General features: G+C 33.5%; 1 protein-coding gene across 1 annotated transcript; it reads left to right on the top strand.

Moving 5' to 3' along the window:
• The first annotated feature begins 1,118 nt into the window (after positions 1–1,118).
• Positions 1,119–3,739, top strand: LOC131059769 (peroxidase 49). Its single transcript, XM_057992809.2, has 4 exons — positions 1,119–1,399; positions 2,635–2,826; positions 2,989–3,154; positions 3,263–3,739. Exons 1-4 carry the CDS (start codon positions 1,169–1,171, stop codon positions 3,673–3,675), a joined length of 1,002 nt encoding a protein of 333 aa, XP_057848792.2. The 5' UTR covers positions 1,119–1,168; the 3' UTR covers positions 3,676–3,739.
• Positions 3,740–15,875: the final 12,136 nt, after the last annotated feature.

The raw sequence follows: 15,875 nt of genomic DNA, 5'->3' as shown, positions 1-15,875 counted from the left end.
ATTAAATCACATGACATCTCCCACAATTAATTAATCTTAGACTCGCCAATTGCCATGGAAAGCATGATGGAATAACCTGCTCACCAGCAATTCATCACAAATAAGCAAGAAAACAAATAAGAAAACGTACATTATCAGAGAATATTTGTCTTCTTAAACATTTAAGAATTGAAATGGTGCAGTATCTTGAAAAGAGGTGATAGTTGTTAAACATTTAAGAATATTTGCATTGACTGAGCTAGCCTCTCTAACAATGTGCAACAATCATGTGTTCCACAACTAAATAGGAGAGAAAAATGCTTGCTACCACATATAATAAAATTAGAACAAGTATTTATACTTATATGAAAGTGCCAGAAAAGTGTGGAGAATGAGTAAAAAGACATCTCAGAGAAGGTTCTTAAAAGAACGCGCTTTACTTGCTCACTACCCACCAACTCATGAGCATTGGAACATCGTTATCAGCATTGTAAACATCTTTATCTACAATGATGTGTAGTGGGAGAAAGAAATCAAACTCTTTGAGTTTATTACAATTTAATTCAAACAAGGCTGATCGGGTCTTACAAGATCTGTACTCTATTCTAAATTATATACATGTGAGATCTGTCGTGGAAAGAATTCTAAGGGAGTAGGTTTCATTTCTGGATCGAAGACTCTTTCAGACATTATTGTAGTTATTCTTCCATTAAACAAATGTTGTTTCATGTCCAGAGCGCAAGAGCAACGTATGAATTTCTCAAAAGCTTTGTTGACTTTGCATGTTAATGGAGGAATCTACGCTACATTCGGTGTATTAGCTCAACTAATCATTTTTCTACCATAAAATAGAAAATGGAGATGGCGACTCACGTCAACAGACGGCACAATGCTGCTGGCTGTGCTTAAAAAAAGGGGCAAAATTTGATCCAGCGACTTCCCATTTCGAATGCACTGACTTCATCAATAAACCTGCATATGTATGTGTATTATATTTATTGTTTTATGTTGATTTTAGTCAAAATTACAGCTAACAGCTCCTTAAACATTTCTTGAAGCTAGGCCCCAGTCTGGTGCCCACGATGTAGTATAAAAGAGCATAAGGTCAGTCCTAAATTATCACAAGCTCTTGGCTCAGAGTTTATGCTGATTAGAGAGTGATAGTAAGGTTTAGTTTGAGAGGTTTACGATGGCGATGAGTATTGGGAGTTTGAGTGTTTTCATAGTGTGTTTTATGTCTGTGTTGAGGTCATCTGCATCACATCCCCTGTATAACAATTACTTGAGCCCGAAGTTCTATGAAAAGTCGTGCCCAAATGCTGAGCAAATTGTGAAATCGGTCGTACAGAATGCTGTGATGAAGGAGGCCAGAATGGCGGCTTCTTTGGTCCGTCTTCAGTTCCATGACTGCTTTGTCAAGGTGCGTTCTTTGTTCTATCTTTCTCTTATATATATGGAGGTCATTAGGATTGATCCTATAATTCCATCAGTCATGTTTCAAAGTGTCCTTTTATTAGGGTATAGCATATGAAGCAGGGCTTAAACTTACAATCATTATCTATGTTTTTCAATGGCTCAACCATTTAGTTTCGAATGTTCATGGCCATGTCTTGAATGATCATGACTGTGGCCGTGTCCCATTTAATGGCTGTGGCTGTTTCTAATGCCCATACTCCATGGCCATGTCTCAAATGGTCGTGATCTTATAACTCTATGGCCATGCTCTTATAACTTTGTGGCTGTGTTTCAAATGGCCGTGTTCTTATAACTCTGTGATGTGTCTCAAATGCCCATAATACTCTATGGTCATGTCTCAAATGGCCGTGATCTTATAACTCTGTGGCCTTGTTTCAAATGGTCATGTTCTTATAACTCTGTGGTGTGTCTCAAATGTCCATACTTTGTGGCCATGTCTTAAATAGTCATGTTCTTATAACTATGTGGTGTGTCTCAAATGCCCATACTCCATGGTCATGTCTCAAATGGCCATGATCTTATAACTATGTGGCCATGTTTCAAATGACCATAATCTTATAACTTTGTGGTTGTGTCTCAAATGACCATGATTTTATAATCTTATGGTTGTGTCTCAAATGTTCCTTATTTGAAAATTGAATTGAGACTCAAACCTACAACCACAGTCCATGTTTTTACTCAACCATCCGATCTAACCCAAAGATCAATTCTTTGCTTGCTTTTTTTCTTGGTGACAACATTTTTTGTTGTCTTTTAGCTGAAACTGACACTGATGCAAATAGTGGGTATGTTGTTGTTAACACGTCAACTCTTTAAATAAAGAATGATGGTTTGACCACAATACACCAGCTGCATAAGGCCAGCCTTAAACCACACACACTAAGCAACATATTAAGTCTAGAGAATGTTAGTCAACTTTGAGTGTTTAATACTTTTAAGCTTAAAAATGTATTCTTAGTGTGACCACAGGCCTTAAGCAACATATTAAGCCTAGAAAATGTTAGTCAACTCTGAATGTTTAACACTTTTAAACCTAGAAATGTAAGCTTAATATGTGTGATTTAAGCCATTTGTAAGATTTAGTTTATAACTTTTCTGTTAGAGTTTCTCTGTTATTTCCATTGTTTCACTCGTATATATGGGAAAAGCTCTTGATAAATGAAGTGTGTGTCCAAACAGGGGTGTGATGCATCACTGTTTCTGGACGACAGTGCCAAGATTGTGAGCGAAAAGAATTCAAATCCCAACAAAAATTCAGCCAGAGGATTCGAGGTAATCGACCAGATAAAGAGTGAGTTGGAGAAGGCATGCCCAAGAACTGTCTCCTGCGCAGACATTCTTATCATTGCCGCTCGTGACTCTGTTGTCTTGGTAATGATCTTCCCCAATCTCTTCTATTTTATTTTCTTGGCAATACTTATGCTCTGATGTATATATAAGTCGCGCTCAAACTCATTAATTAAAACAAACTCTCAATTAGATCAAGAAATTCATCCCCCAATTGTGGGTATTTATGTTAATCTTGATGTGCAGAGTGGAGGACCCAGTTGGGAAGTTACATTGGGGAGAAGGGATTCCACAAGTGCAAGCTTGCAAGGCTCAAACAATAACATCCCTGCACCAAACTCAACCCTGCAAACTCTTATCACTAAGTTCAAACGCCAAGGTCTGAATGAGGTGGACTTAGTAGCACTTTCAGGTATCTTCTGCACTTCTACTTGCATTTTTTTTTTTGAAATGAGAAAACAACAAGTGGGTATTCAATGAAGCTGATCATAAACAATCTGTTTGTTATAAAATTATACAGGTAGCCACACCATTGGTCAATCTCGGTGCACAAGCTTCCGACAGAGGTTGTACAATCAGAGTGGAAATGGGCAGCCTGACTTCACCCTGGAGAAGAGTTATTCCAATAAGCTGAGATCTATATGCCCACAATCAGGAGGAGATAATAATCTCTCTCCATTGGATGCAGTAACTCCTACCAAATTCGACAACTACTATTTCAAGCTATTGGTGAGCAACAGAGGACTTCTGAATTCTGACGAGGTTTTGTTCACCAAGGGGCAAGGAAAAACAATGGAAACTGTGAAATTATATTCAGAACAAGAGGAGGTGTTTCTGAAGCAATTTGTGGAATCGATGATTAAGATGGGAAACATCAGTCCCCTCACCGGCAATCAAGGGCAGATCAGGACTAATTGTCGCTCTGTTCTGTAGAACTCTGTTGAAACCCACTTTACAATGCTTTTTGCCACCATGAATGAGTCAGAGGTCTTTAGCATGCGTTTCTTTTTGCTATTTCGGTGTAGTCTATGCCCCACAATAATCCCCATGTCTTTGTTTGTCCTTTGAAATAATTATTTGTGTTTCCCAATGAATAAAAGTTTTGATTTTCCCTTTCTCTGTTTACATCCTTAGTAAATTATGAACACGAGGATTTGTCACACCTCACAAAAAATGAGTGAATAAAAAAAGTTTTGATTTTCTTGTTAGATTATAAATATGAGATTTTGTTATTTCATTAAAAAGGAGTGGATAGATTTTAGGTCTTTTCAATAAATTTATTTATTTTATCACTAGTTAATATTAAATTTGGAGTATTTTAAAATAAGGAGATTACGATGATTTATTTGTCTCTCACATCTTGAAAGTTATAATGAAATTGCAATTTAAAATAAAATTTGTTGGGAATATATCTTAAAAAAAAATCTTATATATAAAGACAATAAAGTTGATATAGTTGATTGTCAAACTTTTAATATTTAAAAGAAAAAATCTTTAAGGGGCACCTCAAATATGACTTGTGATATTATTAAAAAAAAAAAGATTCTTATTGAGGCAATAAGGTCAATAGTATGAGATGGTGAAGGATCATAATACAACCTAGATCCTAGACAAGAGAATCTACGAAAATGACCTAATCTAATAATCCAAACTTGAATAACATATACAATGTGGCATATAAAAACAAAAAATTGAACAATGGTAAATTTATTCGATTCTCTATAATAGAATACAACTTTCATATAGAAATGCAATGTGCTTTCGGAACTATAAGAATTTTCCTATAGCCTAAACTTTTCACTCACAACATAATCATCAACAAAACCTTCACCATAAAAAGATCAAGCCCTTTTATTAGTTTTCATCTATTTTTCCTTATTTGTTCCCTTACTCTATTCTTCTTATTTAAAATGAGTGAATTGTGAAAATGAGAATTTGTCAAACCTCGTTTTTCCTTGTTAATATTTTTCTTTTCTACTTTATATATAGGCTTATTTGTATTCAATTATATTATTTATTTAAAAATAATAAAATAATATTAAATCTTGGATATTTTAAAATAAGGCAATTAAGATGTTTTATTTATCTATCATAATAAAATTATTAAGTGGTATATCTTTAAAAACAAACTTACATCTAAAGATATTCGGGTTGAAATAGTTGGTTCCCAAACCTACAATATTTTTTAAAAAATAAATATTTAAGAGACGCCTCAAATGTGACATGACATTATAGAGAAAAATATTAGCTCGACGAAGCAATAAGGCCAATAGTATGAGGTGGTGAAGGATCATAATATAACCTATATCATAGAATATACTAAAAAATGACCTAATCTAACAATTCAAACTTGATTAGCACGTACAATATGCAAAATGGAAACAAAACAATAAACAAGCATTAATTTATTTAATTCTCTATAATACAATACAATTTTCTTTAGGGACTATAAGAATTTTCTTGTAGCCTATAGCTTTCCATTCACAAAATATTCATCAACAAAGCCTTCATCTTATATAGATTAATCTCTTTTATTAGTTTTCTTATATGTGTCCTTATTCATTCCCTTACTTTATTCTTCTTTTTATACCACTTTATATTCATCTTCTTCATCAATCCTATTCTCCCTTTTTCTCCAACCCTAAAGCCATGTCAATCCACAACCTTCGTAACTTCCATGGATAAGAAAACACTTGTTAGTTTATTTTTGCAAGTCTTGCCACCAACTAATAGTGCCTTAGCACATAATCCCTAGTAAAGAAAAGTTGTTGCTTGATTTCAAACAACTAAGAAGGAACAGTATACACACATATCCAAAGAAAAATACCAAGAATGTATCTAGCTAAAAAAATTAAAGAAAATACTAGGTCAAATACTAACACAAATTGAATATGAAAGGTTGCAGTAAGGCATGATGTTAGCTTTCTAAAATAACATAAACCTTCACATCAACTACTAAGAATAAAAAGGACTCTACATCAAACCATAGGAAATTTTAAATATCATAGATAAATTGTTGAAAGCAATAATAGTCACCTGTGACAACTTGACCCAATGATTTTAAGGTTGGAAAAGATAAAAAAGTGTCTTTAAATGGCATGACTTATTGGAGGTTAATAAAAAGGAAAAAAAAATGTAGGGTTTTCAAAAGATCGTGGATCTCTATTTATAAATTATTATATTGAATAAATCAATGATAATCATGTTATCCAAATTTCTCACATATGACATCAAAAAAAATTATAGTAGGCCATATTGTAGACTATCACATTTTTGGTAATTAATTTCATAACAGACACTTATTTGGTTTGTAGCATGAGACACAACTATGTAGCATCGTAAATGGTATCCCCGTACAATTTCGTCCTCACCTTGTTGTTCTGGGCTTCAATGCTTTGTACCTACTTTGATTTTGCTCACACCATTCTAGAATTTGTATTTTCAACTCTTTCTCTAGCTCCAATTCAAGTTTGTGTCATAATCGATAGGACCAAGATGCCTTGGGTGCCCTAGTCCTCCCAAAAGGGACCCAAATTTGGAACCCTCAACGGTCACTTCTTGTGGGTGGGAAATCTGGCCCTGTGTCAACCTGCTCCAAAAATTTAAACAATTGAGGCATGGTTAGGTTTAAAAGGAAGTCTAACCCACTCATTTTGGTAATAATGAATCTGACCTCGTGTCCTAGATCTAGCATTGCAATTCAAACCTAATTCAAAAACAATTTCAAATCAAACAAGGAGGATTAAATTGATCTATATTCAATCCTTTTAGGGTTGGGTCAATCAAATTAAATCATCTCCTTAATGTGAGATGGCCCCATGAAATTCTAAAGTGGTTTTATGAATCTAACTCGTGAAGTACTAATTTCATCACCTCATAAACTCCTACAACATAATACATAGTCCTTGTAGTATTGTACAAAAAGTTCTATCATACTTAATAAAAAAGTATTTTAGCTAAATATTGATCTATAATAGTGTAATTTAGGTTTAGATCAACTTGAGGATGACTTCTAGTGTAGATATTTAAAATAATCTAAAACATATAAAATATCTATATCCTTCTTATAGCACTAACTAACAAAGAAAGCTGACAAGAAACACTTGTAAGAAACACCCAACAAAAAAGCACACAAATTTTAAAGCAAATTTTTTTAAAAAAATTGCTACTATTTTTCAGTCACATATGATTGCCCATGGACTCAAATCCTCGTGCATCATAGATGCCAAGTAAGACAAATATACCATGACCTTAAGGCTCATGAAATGTTTATAAAATTTAGTGCTGGGGGCCTATCTTGATTGGCTAAAAGAATCATGTTGCAAGAAAGTGGTTAGAGGGTCCTTTCCCCTTAAACATGTGGTACTAGAGGGCATGTCACACAAGCATCACTAGTCATGATAAAAAAAAAATATAGCACACTACAAGTTATAGTGGCCTAAGCAAATTCCTACAAGCTAATTTAAAAAAAAAAAAATCTAAGACTAAGAATCCATGCTCAACAACCAAAAAAACTCATCCATATTACTTCATCTATGATTTTATTTTTCCTTTTCACTAAGTATTATTTGAGCTATGTTCCCTAATATTTTATCACTGAGGAATCTATCACTACCTCAACTTCATTGTATTCTCTTTGGCAATTATTGTTCCCATTATTTTGTCAAATAAAAATAAAAATTATTCCTTCCTCTTCAATTGTTTCTCTTTATAATAATGGCATAGCTCATCAACATTAAAATTCAAGTATTTAAACTAAGGGACCTCACACCGGATAAGCCCATCTATCTTAGCATCGAATCCCATTTGTCTTAGCGTCAAAGCCCATCTGTTCGATATAACATTTGAAGAGTCTTGACGACATAATCTTGCTCTTCAGTGAAAGTTGTCTTCCGGCATGTCATGAAATGCTTGTTGACGACCTATTGAGACTATTGTGACATAACCCTATGTAATGTTGTAAATTATTCAACGATAGTGTAAATCTACTCATATTGTACCTTTGAGCTATAAACAAAGGTTTTCTTCCTGGTTCTTTCTGGCTAGTATGCTCTTGAACTAGATTTTGTAATCTTTTTATATATTTAATATATTCTAGTGGCTTGCCACTTTTACCAATAATTAAAAATTAAAAAAATTCAAGGAAGTGTCTACTCCTTTTTAAATCTCAATCACATATTTATTTGATGTAAATTTTTCTAAGACCCTACATCAATCTTAACATGTTGTAAGTTCCTTGAGGATGCCTCTATTTCTATAGATAAGATAAAAATAAATATCCTACATAAAAGTCTTGGTATCTTCCTCTTGAGATTAGGATGTTCTGTAATGTCCACCTTTAGAGTTCTCGCCTTGCCTTAGTGAACAAAAATATTTTTTACCTTATTTTGTTGATCAGATTTAAAATTTGATTCTTTATTCTAATTATCAATGGGTACTCCCACATTAATGGTTCCCACTTTCACCAACGAAGGAAATTGGTGAAAGCGGGGAGTTTATTTTTAGCGGGGTTTGAACGAAATAGGGTGGTTTGAACAAACCACCCCTCCTGGTTCGAACGAACCCGCTTGCGGTCGTGGGTTCGCTCAAACCACTGGTGGATTTTTTATTCGAGCGAACCCACCAAAATATTGATATTTTAAGGGGTTCAAGCGAACCCCCCCTTCGCTCGAACCCTATTTCAATTAGGTTTTTTGAAAACTTTTATAAATAGTGATCGTGACAGTTAAAGTGTCATTATCAAAGTTGTCTTTTTCTATCCAGTGGGGGTTAGATCGAACTAGTCGTCAGCATCACGTCACCGTGCTTTGTCTGCAGCAGCTAGCGTCTCTCATATTTCAGTTTTCGACCTTCATTATTTCAGGTGCACAAAATAACCCTTTTTTTGGTTTAATAATGTCTTTTTTTATTAAATTAATAAATAATTTGTTTGTTAATTTGTTTTTTGAATTAAATAATTGTATAGTTATTGTTTTTTAGCATTTTAGAAAAATGTTTGATAATTTATTGGTTTTCATTATTTTAGAAAAATGTTTGATAATTTAATGTTTTGATTGCAATGTGTCAATTTGTTTTTAAAATTACATAACTGTATATATGTTTTTCTTTTCAACATTTTAAAAAATTGTTATGAAAAACATAGAAAACTAAGGTAGTAAATTAGAACTTAGAAAAACATTAGCAAAAAAAGAAAATTAGACAAATGTCACAAACCTAAATATAATAAATTAAACGTTAGAAAAATTAATAAATTTTAATTTAAAAAACATTAGAAAATTTAGATAAAAAATTTAAACAAATTAGACAAAATAAATCCTCTACAATGTGACCCATTTTCACATCCTATTACACGCACAACATGACCCCTTAAGACCACATACGCCCCTGATAACACTATACGTTCCCTCATGACCATAGAGGATCGCATATAACATCCTAGTGTACATATGACATTCCCCTTAGGATCATATAGTGTCCTAAGGGGTCATATGTGGTCCTAAGGGGTCATATGCGGTTCTAAGGGGTCACACATGTGTTATGTGGTCCTAAGGGGTCACGCATGTGTTATAACACATGCGTGACCCCTTAGAACCGCATATGACCCCTTATAAAATCCTAGTGTGAATGACATACCCCTTAGTCCATCACATAGTGTCTTAAGGGGTCGTATGTGGTCCTAAGGGGTCATGCATGCATTAACACGTGTGACCCCTTAGTAGGTCACATATGACCCCTTATAACATCCTAATATACATATGACATTCCCCTTAGGATCACATAGTGTCCTAAGGGGTTATATGTGGTTCTAAGGGGTCATGCATGTGTTATAACACATGCGTGACCCCTCAGAACTGCATATGACCCCTTATAAAATCCTAGTGTGAACGACATACCCCTTAGTCCATCACATATTACAAATTTAATAATTTTATAATCATATGGGGTCATTACAAAAATACAATGACCTGTATATTTTTTTAGATATGGAGTTCAATAACAAAAAAATGGTCAGAAAATTTAGAGACGTGTTGCATTCCATGTTATATATCATGTTCTTGAATTTTTTATGTATTTCAAAGATTTAAATATACACATGTTAGATCTCTCTATCTCTCTGAAATAATATATGTTATCTCTAGATCTGAAATATATGTTATCTCTCTCTCTCTCTGAAATATTTAAATTTTTTATGTATTCTTGAAGATTTAAATTTTTGAAAATGAAAATGATATCTCTCACTCTCATGAAAATGATCTCTCTCTCTCTGCAATTTAACTGATTTTAATTTTTAATATTTTAAATTGAATGCACTTCATGTGTGTGTGTGCTTACGTATTTATTTTAACTTTATGGCATGTACCTAGATAGATGGCATCCCAGGATATACCTTCACAGGCTCCTGATCAGGATCCACCTGCGCAGGCTCCTGATCAGGATCCACCTGCGCAGGCTCCTAATTAGGGGCCACACATTAATGATGTTGATCCTCCACAGCAAGATCCCTCCTTGCCCGACATTGCTACTATTTTCCAGTACAGTGATCGTGAGTTGCATAGGTTGAGGGTCATATTAGATGACCCCCGTACTGATGGCGTGTACAAGAGTACATGCACATCCATTTTTGATAGTTTGCGGACATTGAGGGACTGCTTAGTTTCTCACACTTCATTCTCACCTGAGGTTATAGAGGATATATATAGACAGTTGAGGAGTGAGGTGAGGGGTCCTCATTCTTTTGTTGATGTGGTGAGGGTGGTCTCGAAGGAGACCATCAAGGAGAGATGCTTTCCCCGGTATCAGGAGAAGAGTAAGGTGAGGGGATATCAGGTCATGAGATGTATCGACCCACAGGTTGCATCATTGATTTACCGACGCTTCTTAGCTGCCCATGGTCGTTATCCTAATAACAACCAGATACCATTATACTTTTCACAATAGGTATTTGCCGAGGTTCATTGTCAGATGAAACCAAACTACCTTGATATTCCAGGATATTATGGACAGGAGAGGGGCAGGATTGTTGATAGAGCTCCGCCTAGACACAGGGACCTTGTTGGCCAGAGATTTCCTGCAGTAGTCCCAGCCATGGCCCCCATAGTGGATCACGTTGTGATTGCTTCTTAAAGAGAAGCAATTGATGGGATTTGACAGATTGCATCAACAGCAGTCACCATATCATCTGACAGGCTGGGCAAATATATGATGAGTCGACCACATTCGTGATCATCCACAGATCATGCATCTTCTAGTCACGAGGGGCTTCAGATTCAAATGATCGGTATATTACTACTGGCATCCCCTCCCCATATGAGGTAGTAGCTATAGTCGGAGGTAGTAGACATGTACAAATGTCATAGTATTTAGTCGAGGACCTACTACATGCTTACAGTTTTATTTCATCTCGACTTGGGATACCATTGGCTGATGTTAGAGAGGAGATTCTTAGATATGGTCAGGCTATAGTGGCATCGACGCATACCCCAAGGCAGTCACAGCATTCTCATCACTCTACGCATGCTTCAGGCATTGACACACCTACAGATCACTATGTTGCTGCAGAGGAGGAGCTACGAGCTGATCAGGTCCATATCACATATGAGGGCCACTTGGATTCATTTGAGGAGGAGATACGAGTTGATCAGGTCCATATCACAGATGAGGGTTTGGACTCATTTGAGGAGCAGCTGCGAGATTTGAGCCATACTGGGTTTATGGACATGCTACTATAGTCAGACACTTCATCCATGATGCCCAGTCATCTAGTTAGCCCCTTGCACTCCTCAGTGATACATACAGCCAGAGAGAGATATGGAGGCACGAGTGATGTTGTTGATATGATCACAGGATAGGATCAGACTATACAGCCTACTCCTGATACACAGATATGTACATGTACATGTGTGTTTAAATTTTTAGAAGATATGTATACTTGTTGTAATGTAGGATAAAACTATATATATAGATCATGTTTAATAAATAATCTAGTTCTAAGTTTTAATTTGTAGATCATTTAAATTGATTGTGGACTAATCCTTAAATACATACATACATACATACATACATATATATATATATATATATATATATATATATATATATATGTGTGTGTGTGTGTGTGTGTACACATGTATGTATAACAGTTAGCTCATGTCACTCCTTCCTTGAGCTATGAGCGTGTGCGTAGGAGAGATTCTTTAGATGTTGTTAGTGGACAGGTTAGTTATGGTTTTTGGTACATGTATGTATACATGCACGTTACAATTTATATTTAAATTTTTATTTAATTCTACTTGGATTTGATGTACATGTGTCTAGAGAGATAGATATATTATATTTAATATTGAAATAAATTCTACTTTTGCAGGGGTCTATTGGACTAGACTCTCACCAAGAGTCTCCCTCAGATGGTCGCTCAGTTCGTGGCCGACATGATCCCTGTTGATTTGCTCCAGACTTTATAGCTCATTTACATTTATCTTTTTATAGACTTTCATATTATATATATATATATATATATATATATATATATATATATATATATATATATATATATATATATATATATATATATTCATGCACATACACGAAGTTTAGACTAGTTTATACTTTATACCTGGTTTGTGTTTGATCAGATTATATATATTTCATGCATGTACATGGAGTTTAGACTAGATTATACTTTATACATTGTTTGTGTTTGATCAAATTATATATATTTCATGCATGTATACAGTTTAGACTAGATTATTCTTTATACATGGTTTGTGTTTTATATGGATTATATATATTTCATGCATCATGTATGAAGTTTAGACTAGATTATATTCTTTATACCTCGTTTACATGTTTGATCAGATTGTATATTTCATGCATGTATGAAGTTTAGACTAGATTATACATTATACCTGGTTGTGTTTGATCAGATTATATATATTTCATGCATGTATGCAATTTAGACTAGAGTATACTTTATACCTGCTTTGTGTTTGATAAGATTATATATATTTCATGCATCATGTATGAAGTTTAGACTAGATTATATTCTTTATACCTCGTTTACATGTTTGATCAGATTGTATATTTCATGCATGTATGAAGTTTAGACTAGATTATACTTTATACCTCTGTTGTGTTTGATCAGATTATATATATTTCCTGCATCATGTGATATGAAGTTTAGACTAGAGATTATATATTTTATGCACATGTACATGTTAGATTATATATTCCGTGTGCACATGTACATACATGTTAGAGTATATATGTACTTTATGTTCGATGGACTGGATTGGATTATATATATATATATATATATATATCACATGCACATGTTAGAAATACTTATGTGTACACTTTAAATATATATATGATCAAGAATGCACATGTTCTCTAAAACTTTCAAATTTATATATATATATGATCAAGAATGCACATGTTCGAGCTAAAACTTTAAATTTTAAACTACATGTAACACATATGTACATATAGTAGATATGCATTAAAATTTAAAATAACATGTTCAAACAAAAGAGTATATCCACTCCAATGAACAATATAAAAATCACACTTGAACTAATTAATATCAAATGAACAAACTAAACTTAATAGTTCACAAGTTAAATAGTTCACAACATGTACATGTCCTAATTCCATATATCAATTTTACACATGTACATATTACATTCTAATTTAAATATGCATTTTTAATTAAATTATTTTAACTAGTGGTCCTTACAAATTACACGCATTTAGAATTAGATATAGTACACTATATACATACAAATTAAACATGCATTTAAACATGTACATACTTGAATTAACTTCATACATCCTAACTTGATATAATTATTTAAATTTCACGTATTTATTTACTTAAAAAATATTTATCCAAGTTTCAAAACAAGTTAAGAGATCTAGAATTTATCAAGTATTAATTCAATTCATGTGGGTTGAACCACATGTGTACTTTGGATTACTAAATATATATAGTTCATACCACATCAAGTGGTTCAGAACGCTCTTCAATAACACTTAATATTTTGTCGTGATCTTCACTATCTAGTCTCCACTTTTGAGACCGCCCTTGACGTGGAACTGTTTGAAGAATTAGGCCAATAGCAATGACCAAGTGACTATACTGATATACCTTGTTGTCAATTTGGTATTTAGTGAAATGAATCCCATGAACAATTTTAACTTGTTTGAAATATGTCCCTTGCACTACAACTGAGCCTGCACGTACATGTATATATAAGAAACATGAGAAATTAAAATTTTGCATGTAAGCGATTTGTACATACATATTCAAATTAGTTCAAACCTATGGGAAATGGCATTCCATCACTCATTTCAGATTTTGATAACTTCTTTCTCTCTTCTATGCAACGCAATAAATAATAACTAACACCTTCTATATTTACATCTTCTGCAATGATTGTAAAAATATCTCCTGCAATTTGACACAAGTTAAATAAATTCTAGGTTACATGTCATTTTTAAGGAAATATTTGTACATGTACGCATCATTTTTTAAATATGTATATATACACAACATGTATATACTTTAAATATATACATGTGTATGTCATATGTACCTTTTTTAATCAATCCTAAAATATGATCATAATCACCAGAAATCAAAGGAATGTCTTCAAAGTTTTGGTCCTTATTTGAATCCTCGTATATGTCAGAAACATCTAGTGGCACCAATTTCCATTCATTAACATATCCAAGCTCTTGGTTCTTGCAATCAACATAGTTTTCAAAAATGCATTCAGAACAAAAACATGAATAATCCCTAGTGTATAATGTCCATGGGCAATTATCTGTACTCATGACACAATGCAAAGATCTTGTCCTCTCCATGCTCTTGCATCCATGCATTGATCTTCTATCCACATCTGCAAAATTTGTACATGTGTACAAGAACATGTACATGTAGATAAAGTTGTTAAATTGAAACATTTGAACTAGGAACATTTTTTTTTAAATTAAATTAAATTAAATAAAACACTAAAAGAGAACACGTACCAGTTATCTCCCAAAACACTCTATATGGAATGGGTCTGTATATTCTTGATGATGACTCCCCAGGATAATTAGGTTGCTCAAAGTGTTTCTTACACCATTCAACAACATCATGTGCATCTTCTATAGATCCCATGTGTACTTTATTTGATGTTTTCTTAGAGCACGTTTGATACAAGCTCCTGCACCATCATGTTCACCCTTTCCATGACCACTCTCAAAAAAACTCCAAACATGTGGTATTTTGTCATTTCGATGATATCTACATAGTGCATAAAATGGCCTCAAAGATTTGAATTGTGTCGCACATCCATCAGACCAAACAAAATGTTTAACTATTGTTATGCCTCTATCTTTCAAATATTCAAAAAACTTATTAAAGCAATGTTGTACAAAAAGTGTGTCATGCTCCTTATCATCACTAATATAAAAGTGGTACTTGTAGACATATAAAAATGACCATATTCCTAAATGAATATTTTATGTTCATTCCTCTATTTAATTAAATCCAATTTAATTAAATCACCCACATTCCTTTATTTAATTAAGTAAATCATTCAATTTATTTAGTTAAATTCACTTAAGCCCTTTTTGCATCATTTAAATTGAATAAATAATTTTATTCAATTAAAACCCTCCTCTCTACTTTTTAATTAAATTCACATTAAATTAAATAGTTTACCCCAATTAAATAAATCTAATTTATTTAAAATCCCCAACTTGCAACCAAATTGAAATAAAGCAATTTATTTTAATTCTATTTTCCCTCACCCACTTGCATTTTCCTACATCTCCCACTTGCATCCTAAACCCTATTCCTAAATTCTTCTAGAATCCATCTGATCCTAATCAATTAACCCTAACCCATCAATTATCCCCTTTCCCTAAATTTGAGGAGGTCACTTCTCAAATTTGGAGTAAAGTCTTCAAATGCATTAAAGCCTTTATCCATTCAACAAGATAACTTGTTGAATGCCCCCAAATTTGGAAGGACTCTTACAAATTTGTCCCCAAAGTCTTCAAACCATTAATGGTTAACTAACCCTTAGTGGCATGGTTAGAGACTTTTTGCCTAACTTAACCTCCATCTAACCCAAGGGTCTCAT

The sequence above is a fragment of the Cryptomeria japonica genome, chromosome 3 (genome assembly GCF_030272615.1).
Source record: "Cryptomeria japonica chromosome 3, Sugi_1.0, whole genome shotgun sequence".
Lineage (NCBI taxonomy): Eukaryota > Viridiplantae > Streptophyta > Pinopsida > Cupressales > Cupressaceae > Cryptomeria > Cryptomeria japonica.
This window is presented reverse-complemented; position numbering and strand designations above follow the sequence as displayed.

Coding starts and splice junctions, on each gene's coding strand:
- LOC131059769 (XM_057992809.2), top strand. CDS start 1,169: ATGGCGATGAGTATTGGGAGTTTGAGTGTTTTCATAGTGTGTTTTATG. Junction 2,827..2,988: donor CTCGTGACTCTGTTGTCTTG/GTAATGATCTTC, acceptor CTTGATGTGCAG/AGTGGAGGACCCAGTTGGGA. Junction 3,155..3,262: donor GGACTTAGTAGCACTTTCAG/GTATCTTCTGCA, acceptor AAAATTATACAG/GTAGCCACACCATTGGTCAA.